The sequence below is a fragment of the Antedon bifida genome, chromosome 2 (genome assembly GCF_963402885.1).
Source record: "Antedon bifida chromosome 2, ecAntBifi1.1, whole genome shotgun sequence".
Lineage (NCBI taxonomy): Eukaryota > Metazoa > Echinodermata > Crinoidea > Comatulida > Antedonidae > Antedon > Antedon bifida.
Window position 1 is genome coordinate 28,355,955 of NC_136227.1, and position 13,346 is coordinate 28,369,300.

At 31.8% G+C, this 13,346-nt stretch overlaps 1 protein-coding gene across 2 annotated transcripts in view; it reads left to right on the plus strand.

Annotated features, from left to right (window-relative positions):
* LOC144858922 (calmodulin-binding transcription activator 2-like) overlaps positions 1-13,346 on the plus strand; it is a 41,161-nt gene that overhangs the window by 19,358 nt on the left and 8,457 nt on the right. For both annotated transcript variants that reach the window (XM_078715071.1, XM_078715072.1), the window contains exons 4-12: positions 263-398; positions 5,421-5,492; positions 6,037-6,196; positions 6,627-6,673; positions 9,513-9,666; positions 9,862-12,074; positions 12,188-12,314; positions 12,492-12,623; positions 13,034-13,137. In XM_078715071.1, the coding sequence (XP_078571197.1) occupies positions 263-398; positions 5,421-5,492; positions 6,037-6,196; positions 6,627-6,673; positions 9,513-9,666; positions 9,862-12,074; positions 12,188-12,314; positions 12,492-12,623; positions 13,034-13,137 (3,145 nt within the window). The remainder of the gene's footprint in view (positions 1-262; positions 399-5,420; positions 5,493-6,036; positions 6,197-6,626; positions 6,674-9,512; positions 9,667-9,861; positions 12,075-12,187; positions 12,315-12,491; positions 12,624-13,033; positions 13,138-13,346) is intronic.

The window sequence follows — 13,346 nt, forward strand, 5'->3', positions numbered from 1 at the left end:
CTTATGCATCAGTGTTATTTGAGTAATGATACAAATGCACGAGCACTAGAAAAATGTATACATTTTGAAACAAGTCACGTATGCTAATCTTTTATAGTCCTTTGAGATACTATTACTGTCAGTACTACAACAAACTCATTTTGTAGTACATCCTTGTTTTTTTTAAATGTTTCTATTCTTTTTTTGTATAATATCTTTATCTTAAATGATTAGTTAAAAATGACTATGATTCAACTTTCTTTTTCAATTATTTTTTATGCAGACCACACAGCGGTTGCTTGTTTTTGTTCAACCGTAAGAAAGTAAAACACCGGAAGGATGGTTACATCTGGAAGAAGCGTAAGGATGGCAAGACTACACGAGAAGATCACATGAAGCTGAAAGTTCTAGGTGTTGAGGTAAGCACCCTGACGCAACTTGGGCTTCAATAATTTGTGCAGGGACTAGTAAAGCATGAAGCCAGGGAGGTTTGAGGGTACGAACGAGCTCCATTTTCCCTGAAGTGGCCTATTAAACCTTGATACCAGCAGTTGAAGTGATACGTACAGTAACTAGCTTAGCTCATGAACATTTTTGGCCATTTTGTGGAAACCTAACTTTAAATCCTGGCTTGAACACACTGATCAGGAGCATAATATTAAAACATAGATTTGATACTAATAAAAATACAATTGAATTAATTTAAGATGTACAATACTACTACATTTTCAAAACTACTACTTGTTCTTTTATATTGTTTGGATTTGGATTTACAATATAGGTCGGGAATAGGTGACCCACTTTATTTCAACATATTTTTTATCACCAAAATAAAATTAAAAATATTTTTTGTAAAATATTTTTGCAATTTTTGCATTCTTTTGTGACTATTTGATTAGATGCAGGAAATATATCTGTCATATGTAGGTTAACAAATTATTTATTGAAATCCAGGTAGAATAATATGAATAATTATAGTTTTAATAATATATGTGAAATATGTCAACCATGCCACAACGGAGGATTTCAGTCATGTTTGTGTCTGTCTGATATCAACACTGTAGAAATAAAGATATTTGTTTTCGTTTAGTACCATTTTAGTATGTGATCGATTACAAATGGATTTGGACAATATCATTATTATTCCTGTCTTTTCTTGACAAACAGACTGCAATTTAAGTACATGGACTGATGTGTTGAATGAATAGAAAAGAAAAAACAATTTAAAATCTTCTGTGCAGATTGTACAAAAAAATCTATACACAAATTTGTACAAATGAGATGTTTTAGTATTCTTAACTGAACATCATAAAGGATTTATTTTAAATTTCATGACTTTAGTGATGCTTCATCCATTACAAAGACATTTTAAAATGTTTTTTTATTCAACGAAAATCTGTGGAATAAGCAGATCAAATATATATATATTTTCAGGATTTTTCATCAGAAGCATAGAGCATTGGTCTGATTTTTTTAGATTATAATAAGTTTGTTCTTAAAAGAGACAAAATTACATGTAAATAATATTAGATATTTTAATAGCGTTTGTTTTAAAACTATTCCAATTTTTAAAAAAATTCACAATAATTATTGTACTATATTTCTTGTTCTGATGATTTATTAAATTATAATTTTTCTTGCATAATTAAGTTTGTTCTTAAAGCTCAGGTACAGGCATGAATTTTAAATATAATATTTTTTTAATTGTACATAAACCAAATATTTGTCACAGAAATCAAGACGAAAAAACATGAATTTCCCTTAATATGGTCAAATACAAAATTTGGCAAAATTCTTCCATAAAAACCAGAAAGACTTTTTTTCAGTAGTTAGGTAGTTAACCTAATGTAATAACATGTCTGGTGACTCCCTAGATGGTGAAAAAAGATGGTGGATATACGGTGGATAATTTTTGCTATAGCATGAAAATAAAAATCGGAAGTTGAATAAAAATATCAGAAATGTAATATTCAAGTTATATTACCTATATTTAGTCATCTGATAAAATTTTTTACCACACCTTTTATATTTCATAGCTTTTTAAAATGCCTCTCTATTTACAAAATGTGTGTACAAACGAATAGAGATTTTACTGTGTAATTTGAACTATCCCCCCACTGATAAGAAAGTGCTTATTTTCAACAAGCTTGTGTAACACAAATAAAATCCCAAAAATTATGAAACATAGGGGAAACTATAGATCGATAATTATTGGAATGTATGATCAATAGAAATTTTTTGCCCGCACCTGGCCTTTAAAAGAGACAAAATTACATGTAAATAATATTAGATATTTTAATAGCATTTGTTTTAAAACTATTCCAATTTTTTTTAAAATCCACAATAATTATTGGATACTGTATAGTAGGGTAGGAAGGAGGGGTTACCGTGCACCCCCATGATGTATTTTTTTAATGTACATTTTTGTAATCCTGAATATATACAATTAACATTTTTTGATGTTCCCAAGACGAAATATTGTCCCATGGGGTTTTTTGGGGGCCATTTTGGTGGCCATCTTGGATTTATCAAAATCCTAAATATAGACGGTACTTGACAAAAAGTTATCATAGAGGTCTGATTTTGGTCTTAAATTGTTCAGAATATGCACATTTATATGTACTATAATGAAAAGTTTTCGTTCAAAATGGCCGGAAATGCCACTTTTGACCTTTGACCTTGTTTTTACATAAGGGTCATATCTCGGTAACCCCTGGTCATAAAGATTTTATTTTTGTCATAAATTATTCAGAATATCCATATTTATATTAGCTTTAATGAAACATATTTTTAAAATTTGGCGGGAAATATCACTTTTGACCTTTGACATTATTGCACGACGATTTTCACAATAATTTTGACTATTTTTGTATTCGTTCTATATCTTGACAACCAGTGGTCATAGAGGTTTGATTTTGGTCTTAATTTGTTCAGAATATGCACATTTCTATGTACTATAATAAAAAGTTTTCGTTCAAAATGGCCGGAAATGCCACTTTTTGACCTTTGACCTTGTTTTCACCTGAGGGTCATATCTCGGTAACCCTTGGTCATAAAGATTCTATTTTTGTTTATTTTTGTTCAGAATATCCATATTTATATAAGCTTTAATGAAACATATTTTTGAAATTTGGCGGGAAATATCACTTAATAATACTTAATAATTTATACTATTTTTATATTCGTTCTATGTCTTGACAACCAGTGGTCATAGAGGTTTGATTTTGGTCTTATATTGTTTAATATATGCACTTTCCTATGTAATATTGAATATCGAAACGTGGCAGGCTGGAGGCGCTTGACCTTTGACAAGATCGCCTAAAATTTTTACAGCCGCTCCATAATCTCTTTGCTTTTCTTCCTTATATCTATATTTTTTAAATGTATACTAACAAATATCTTTTTATTAATATAATAATAATAATAATAATATATCAAATATGTATTAAATAATATTTAGGCCTATCGTATAATATACAATCTATGATAATTTAATTAATTGATATAAAAAATCATTATACCCAACTACTATCTCCGTTTCTTATACAGAACATCATTTGAATAAAAGAACAAATCACACATCTACACATAATCAAACATCGTATACTCTATCTCTAACCATTTTTTCAATCTTCTATCGACTAAAGCCGAAGTATAGTCGTTATCTCGGGACCGTTCTATGGCCACCACCAGGTAGGCTTACTTCATTAAGGCTTCTATGAATGGATGTACTGGTTGGGAGCAGGAACGCTAGTAGACCAAACCCAGTACCGTTTTGATTACGATCAATCGGGAAATTACCTCACGACAAAATCAGGCCTCTATGATCACTCTTTGTCAAGTACCGTCTATATTTAGGATTTTGATAAATCCAAGATGGCCACCAAAATGGCCCCCAAAAAACCCCATGGGACAATATTTCGTCTTGGGAACATCAAAAAATGTTAATTGTATATATTCAGGATTACAAAAATGTACATTAAAAAAATACATCATGGGGGTGCACGGTAACCCCTCCTTCCTACTAGACTAGTATTTCTTGTTCTGATGATTTATTATTAAATTGAAAATCAAAAGTAATTTGAATTTAAAATGTTATATTAAATTAGCCTTCTGAATTGTAAAATACACATTATAACATACAGTACAGTCAGTTGATTGATTACATTCTCCTTAAAGTTGAAAGTACATTATAAAAATCAATAAGTTGTTTGGAATGATGCTTTGGTAGCATTTCATCTGGAAGTGAATTATACGCCATAATAATTATTAAGCCACATTGAATCATTGCTGCCACTCAGTGTTGTTTTGTCTGTATGAATACTCTTCGATTTTTATAGATATTTAATTTTTTATACAGTGCAGGTAGTGTGAACTCATTAATGTGAAGTAGAGTAGGGCCTAACCATTTTATGTTAAAAATACAGTAATTTATTTATCATGTGTTTGTACAGTATATCTACTTTTTTATGGTTTTGTTTTATTTTAACCTACGGCAAGTACAGGTACAGTAAGATAAAATTCAAGAAAAATTTCACAACTTTGCCCAAATAAATTGAATTAAATGGAAGAACCAGATTTAAATAGAGTACTGTATGCTCCTAGGGGATGATCCAATATTTTTATAATGGGAACGCTAACATTAATATTGTCAAAATACTGTCAAAAATATAAATTCATAATTCATTTTAGCTGTTAAAAGAAGAAGCGCACTCCTGAAGCTCTGACTCCTGAAATTCCGCCCTCTGGATCCGTCCATTGGATCCACCTTTGGATCTGCCTCCTGGATCCGTCCCTTGAATCTACCTCTGGATCTGCCTCCTGGATCTTTCCCTTGGATCTCCCCCTTGGGTCCTTTGTCCCTGGAAAATTAGTTTTTTTGGTCCTCATTTTGGAAAATTTAACAGATTTAAAAGTTTGTGATTAAGTCCAACTTTTTCATGGAAAATCATTCATATCGGTCTACCTACTAGCTTTTAAAGTGCTTGGAGGTTATTAAAAAGCTGCTATTGAGTCAGTGGGTGTTGTGCTAAAATTAAACACTCTGGAAGGCCTTTTGGGTCTGAGCAAAGAACTGTTGTCTGATTTGTCTACCTACGTTCAATGCCTCATGACATTTGCAACATTTTGATTATCTACAAAACAATTGCTTTTTGATGCATTCTTCTTTATTATCAACAAACTTTATTGCAAATATGTGATACTATCATTATTAAGCTTTTATTTTTTTCAACTTTTTTTCACATTATTAGGGGGAAAATAATAATAATAATAATAATAATAATAATGGTGAATTTTTATAAAACATTTGTTAAATCAGTATTGTTTCATAATTCATTCATGCTATCATGTCATAGGATTATCAATTTTCAATTCAGAAGATTTTAATTGGAGCAAGATATAAATTCATTATTACATAATTTGTTTTTTGTTTCTTTCAGTGCCTGTATGGGTGCTATGTTCATTCTGCCATTATTCCAACATTCCATAGAAGATGCTACTGGCTGTTGCAGGTAAACTTTTTCTATTATTGTTCTTTTTCTGTACCAACTTTGAGTGTATTATGTAGTTTGTCACTTCATATATTTTGCAGCAAAAAACCCAGTAAAATAAAAAAAGATTAACACAGTACTCTCCCTAGGCACATAGGCTGGCAGGATACCAAAAGTGTAAACAAACACTGGCCGTTGTGGGGAGAAGGAGAGTATATAAAAAAACATTTTAGAATTAGTATTATACAGATATAAAATATCCAGTATAATCCAAAAAATATCCAGTATTACTATTATAAAAAAATGTATCTTAATGATATACATCCTAAATATATACTGTATGTGAGAATCTGGCAAAAGTGATCGAACCCATGATTTCAAGAACACCAGCCCAGAAATCATCCTTCCTTTTGCTTTCTGTCAGTGACATGTCCTAATATATTTCGTTCCTGCAATTATTATAGTACCAGTTTCATTTTATAGAAACAATTTTTTTTTTAAATTTTGGTTGGTGTTCTTATTGTTTGTAAAATGTAAATAAGTTAAATTGTTCACTTTCTCGTAGAACCCAGACATGGTTTTAGTGCATTATCTTAATATGCCAGTAGATGACTCTAAAGGTGGCGCTATTCACCTTGGTCGTTGGATGCCGACAACATTACCATTGACGCTCGATGGAAAGACATGGACACGAGAGGAACTGCTTCAACAAATAACACCAATGTGTATGTTTTTAGATTTTTTTTTAATAAGATTTTAAAATTAAGATTTTTAATAATAATGAATTCATAGATTTATAAAGCGCCTAATGTTGTGAAAACTTTAAGCGCTGTACATACTGTTAACCCGGATCAACAAGTATAAACATACTCCCATAATGCAGCTAGTAATTAAGTTGTGTCTTGGCCAACTGTAATACCAGGTACCCATGTTTACACCTAGGCGGAGAGAGTTGTAGCCAAATGACTCCTACAGTACCAAGCAGTCGTTTTTCAAAGCAAATAGCAAGAAATTATTATTCGAAAATATGTTTATGCCTTTAAATTAAAATTCATAGTAATTACTGTGTAATTATGATAATACACTATAAACAAATAAAATATTCATTGTAAACCATTAAAAATGAATAAATTTGGAGTTTTAATTCTCTTTCAGTTGTTGGTTCTCAGATGAAAGTAAACAACGGCAACAAGGAATATTCTGTAAGTATATTCATGAATATTAATAATGACAATTTTTTCTTGAATGTAAATATGTAACCATACTAATATTACGACTTTATAATAACTTCATTGAACATGCGTTTTATATCATCAGCACGCATATTTTGTGACATATTTTTCTTTTCTCTCTCACCCTTTGATCACTTACTGCTGGAATTGGCGCATTACAAATTCGTATTATTATTATAATTACTATAATACAATAAGAAAAAATTACAAAAAATAAAAATTAATATTATACAAACTTCATTACTGATGAACTTGTAAAACCCACAAATATAAATGGATTATTTTGTACAAATCATTTATCATACTGATAAGTGCATTCCAAAATCATGAATTATTCATAATTATAATTTATTCATAAACTATAAGTACTTTACTCATCATGTTGCTATGATACTATTCCAAATTCATGAACTATTCATAAATACTATAATTTATTCATAGACCTTAATACCCCTCATGCCATGTATTATATTTCTATGATACTGATAAAATGAGTATAGTGCACATTCCAAATTCATGAACTATTCATAAATACTATAATTTATTCATAAACTTTAAAGTATCTTGCACATGTTGTTATGATACTGATGAAGTGGGTATAAGCACATTCCAAGATCATTAATTATTCATAAATACTATAATTTATTCATAAACATTTTAATGTACCTATCACACCATGTATTATATTGCTATGATACTGATAAAGTGGGTATGAGCACATTCCAAAATAATGAATTATTCATTACACTATAATTTATTCATAAACTTAAGTACCTCACATGTTGCTACAGTATGATTCTGATGAAAGAAAAAGAAAGTCGGGTCATGTGAAGTGGTAAGATGGAAGGATGCCACCGTGTAATCCATGTATTCTAGGTTCAACTCATGCATCTGTGTCATACAGTTTTTCTTATTTCACTCCCTAATTTATTTCAGTTTGTAGAATGAACAGTTGTATGAAAAGATGTCAAATTATAATATACAATTTGTAAAATAGAATGTATTATGTTGCTGTCGATTTTCCTAATATGGTAATAACAACTAAGGGGTCCAGTTTAGTAGTTTATTTTATCTTCTATACATACAAAAATAACATCTAAGAGGTCCATTGTAAAATAAACATAAATATCTGGTATTGGTAATAACAAATTGATGATTACAGACTGGTGTATTTAATCCGCCATATAAAGTACACAGCACATTTTTAGGTGTTTTTATCCTACGCTGTTAACACCTTAAGTAGCATCTAATTGGTTAAAACACTTTCATTATTCATAATTCAAATACAATTAGCTATAAATATATACTAAAAATTGTTTAATATCAAACTGATACTCCATCCATTATATTAATTTCACAGCAGTTTTTTAGGTGATAGTATTATAGTATTATTCCATAGAATCTTAAAACACCTAGCTATCACCTAATGCGTTTAGTGCATTCAATATTCATAAATGCAGAAAGAATACCACCTAATGATAAATCTACTCCATTTGTTAGTTAGGATTAATCTTCAGAGTTTACAAAACATTTATTACAATAATTATTCTAAAATGAACTGCAATCATTTTAAAATTTTATCTGTCAAATACAGAAAATTACCAAGAAAAAACAGATATAAATGATTAGAAAAGACGATAAACACCTAGGCCTATGCCATTTTATGTTTTGTTGTATTGAATTTTGTTTGTTTATATGTATTGTTGACGTTTGTTTGTTTTTTAAACTTTTGCTTTACCTCGACAGCTCCGTTCAACTTTTTTGTTTCCGATTGTCGAAAGATTGAAAATAAATACAAATTTGGTCAACTCGAAATGGACAAATTTAAATATCTGGTCATTTATGTTGATTAAATTATTACGTTTAAATGGTTGTATTTATCAGTGTGTTGTAAGAAATGTTTCTTGTCTATGAAATGTATTGAAAGAAATTGACACTGAATGTGTTTATGATCAAAGCCAGTAGTGCATCATTACCTATAAATAATGTTATATGAAAAGACATTATCGTTGTATTGTTAGCTTTTAAAATTTAATGTTTTTACCAAGACAGTGATAATGGTTTTATAAGATTAAGTAGGAACATGTCTGTTTAAACATACACGCTTACCATTAACTATAGAAGTATATACATTATGCATGCAGTTTAGATAGATATTTACATTTTTTATATAATAAAACATATGGCCATAATGTTATTTTATAACATGTGTGCAACATAGCAAATATTATACTTGTTTATTTTAGGTATTAAGTATGAGTTTACAGTAACTGTAATATGTTACAGAAACAGATATTTATTTTTAGTTTCAATATAGATTCGCATTAGTTTAGTTATTCATATTTGGTGTCTTCTCTAGTGTTAGATTAGTTTCAAAATTTTTTTCACTTCGCTCTGAATATTTTAGGCCCTTTAATATTTGGTTGTTTATGTTGGAATTAAGTGATTAAGGAAGCCAACCAACCATAATATCGACACTCAAATTTTTTTGGGGTTTTTTTTTATATTTTAATTTTCATATTCATACATAAAAAAGAGATAAAACAAGAAAACAAAGTTGACAACAATAATATACTAACATAAAAGAAAAAGCAATGGTTTTGGTAGTAGAACAAGTCTTAAGGAGGTCAAGTGTACATATCTTGCATATATGTACTTAAAAAAAGAACCCAGTGCATCTTTCAAAAGAGGAAGTTACCTAACAGGATGTTTGGGTACTTTGATGCCTGAAGCCAATGGCAAAATGATTTAGGTGTGTAAGTTAATAATTAACAAAAGGTGACCAAATTGATATTGATTTATCTTACAGGGATCTGATGTAGCTGAGGCCATTGTGCATTACTATTTAACACAGCAGAAGAACGAAATGCTGTCAAAAGAGAAGGTTGAAGATCAACAGGACATTGCAAGACCTCTTAGAATGCTCTTACCAAGGATTGATCAGCAGATGTCAGGACCATCTGGTAAGAGCTCTTCAACTTAATCAGTGGACAGAGAGAATGTCTTACAGACAAAATATGAACATTCAAATTAAAATGAGTTTACCTACTTCTTATGGACATGTCTCTATTTTACCCTCATGTAATATCTCTATGTGTCCACATAAGAAAATTTAATTTGATTAAAGTGTGTGAAATCTATTTTTTTTCTATTAACAGGATCTCAAACAGCTTATCAAGTTATACCATACCACATTGCTGGTGGACATTCAGGACCTACGATACTCAAGATCATAAACCAGACAGGTGAAGAGGTTAACCATGACAATCGACAGGTTTTGACCATCGACCAATCAACTGTTCAGGGTAATAACTTGATTTTAGTTGCATGTAACAGCCAACCGGTGACAGAAGATTCTGACAGTTTGGTTCCGACAAATAAGCCACCTGCACCCGATTTCTCCAAAACCCAGAAACAACAGTCTTCGGATGACAATGAAAATGTTGTTTGTGAATCAAAGGTTAGGATTGAACCACCAAGGATCACTGCAGAAGTGTCGCAAGAACTCAAGGAAATGGTCGACAATGATCCAACGTTACACACCTGTAAAAATAGGTTCCAAGATCAACCGAAAAACTACCAGAACGTTGTAAAAGTGCCAACTGATTTAGCAAAACATCTCCAGAACATAGCGAAACCTGTTAAAAACAATGGAGAGCCTGCTCAAACTTCTGATCAGATGGAAAGTCGGCAGACAATACATGTTCATCCAACAACAAATTCACAGGATATTACACAACATATTTCAAATACCCAACAGGCTATAACTACCCAGCGAATGCTGGAGACCCAGCGGGCAATGAATGCTCAACAAACTTTGAACGGACAACAGATAATAAATGCTCAACAAACCAGTTATATCCAACCATCTACAATCACACAGCAGACTGTAAACGCACAACATGTTATAAATACCCAACAAACAATAAATACTCAACAGAATGGTCAGCAGAACACAAGTGCCCAAACGACTGTAAATGCCCAACAGACAATCAATGCCCAACGAACAGTTAATGCCCACCAGACAGTCAATTCCCACCAGGCAGTCAATTCCCACCAGGCAATTAGAAGCATGACTTTTCACAATATTCCTCCAAATCCAGAAATCCGCCAGAGCGCACCAGCTTCCTCTAGTATGACAACGGGGAACGTGGTATACCAAGCTGGACTTCAGCAGACATCACAGCAGAGGCCACATTTAAGATCAGATAATGGTGTTATTAATCAACCCTCATTAACAAACCAATTACAATCAAATTCTTTAATGTCAAGGCAGGAAGATTCATCAAGAGTACTAAACATGCACAATCACTTTCTAGAACAGAAACAACAAGATCTGTCTGGCTTTCAAAATCCATTTAATAATTTTCAGCAATTGCAACAGAGTGTGCCATCATTAAATCAACCACAAAGTAGTTTTATTTTGCAGAGCAATGTACAGCCGTGTCTTATACAACCTCGATTAAACCACCTTGATATGGTCCAACCTAATCAATTTGAAGTTCCTTCTCAGACAATTCAAATGAATTCTGGCCTGTCGGAATCGGTGTCAAACCAGAAGACATGTCAAACTGACCAATTTATGTCCATGAATTCCAGAAACAACCAGTGTAATCCACAACAGACTGGTCAGAACCAGTTTTCCTTCAACCACCAAAATAGAGGTTTTGCAGGCACAAACCAGTTAATTAACACCCAACTTGGATTAGCACAGTTTCTTTTGAATCAGAATCAGTTTGAGATACCATCCCAACAGTTGAGTGATCCGACACAACTGCCTGGCGCAAATATTGTGAATCAACTAGAAAAGTCTTTGGCACAAGCGCAGAACAACCAATCATTCATTGATGGACATACAGTCAACCAATCAAATCAGTGCTACCAAAGCAATAGTATTGGTTTGTTGAACAAACCAATTGCCCCACAATCTACTTATACATCTCCTACGGCAACCAGCTCTCCGTTGATGACCTCTTCACAAGGTCATACTAATAGTACTTGTAACACAACATCCTCGACTCCAATTAATTTGCTTAGTTCACCAGAACTTGATCTGGACACATTTGACCTATTTGATAACATTTCAACCAGTGATGATGACATAACCTCTGATAAACAGAATTCTCTCAGTCGAATTGCTCAAGACATCAGTTTTGATAAGCATAACTCTCTGACCCACATGCCTCAAAACAGCATAGCATTTACAAACTCTCCATCTAGTCACAATTCTAGTACTAATCTTGCAAACTCTACTGTATCTCAGACTGCAATGTGTGTAAGTTCAGTCGACACATCGTTAACTTCAGAAATGGGTGCAAATATGAATTTAGTTGAAATAACAGACTTTTCCCCTGGCTGGTCATACCCAGAGGTAAGCATATTTTGTCAATAATATATATATATTTCTGAATCTAATTCTTCCTTTACCTTATTATTGTTAAATACATTTTCCATAATACAGTTTGTATAACATTTTAATTTTAGGGAGGAGTTAAAATTCTTGTAACTGGTCCATGGAATAATCAAAGCGGTGTGTTTACATGTCTATTTGATGAGTTTGTAGTGCCAGCCACATTGATACAAACGGGAGTTCTTCGATGTTTTTGTCCAGGTTAGTATTCTGCTTTATTTATAATAGGTACATGTTGTGCAATTTTCGAGATCTTTCTCTTTTTAAAAGGCACATTGTACAACTATACCAATTGATTGACTGAACCTTTTACAATTATAGCTCTTTAGCTTGTTTGTGTATAATAATTGTATAAACTTTTGTAAATATTTATTTTAGCTCACATTGCTGGCGTGGTCGTCATGCGTGTTACACATAACAGTATGCCTGTATCCCGTGCAGTTTTGTTTGAATACAAAGCTAGGGCTATGCCCCAACCAAGTATACAACAAGACTGGTTGTCATTAGATGGTAAATTATTATTGAATTTATTGGTTCAGGCAGGTTGTGTAAAAATAACTGTCGACAAGAATTTTTTTTTCAAGAGTTTCTAAAAGTAAATTAGGTAAATTTGAGAATATCTTAGTACAGAATATAATTTAGCTTCAACCATCTTCTGAAGTTTTCCAGAAGACAGTTATAACATACTGTAACAACAAACATAGTAATTAGTATGTGTGGAAGGAAGCCTAAATAAGTTTAACTTTATGCTTAGGCTCCTAGAAATAAGTGAAGAACAGTAACAAAAGTTGGGCAGAAAAAAATACAATATACAATATATTATTATGCTTTTAATTCTGAAGAAACTTTCTGGAAAAAAACAATTGTTTTGAGCAGCCTAGAAGTATTTTTATATATTTCTTTCTTTTCATTTTATGTAGAAAATGAGTTTAAGATGGCTATTTTAGATCGCCTTGAACAAATCGAGAAGCGATTAGGTGGAAACAGGGACTTGGGACATACCCAACAAGTTGCTGGTGGAAATGTAAGTTTAAAATATAACAGATCTGAGTGTCTTAGGCTAAGTTGATCAGCCAAAAAAAAAATCTAATAGGCAATGGTGAGTGAATATGATAGTAATGACTGCTTAACCCTTGTACTCAATAAAGACGATGGTGAGTAAACACAATCTGTACAGTAGCTCAACTTGACAGCGTCACAACCGGTTACACACCCCAGAGCTTCTTTATAAGC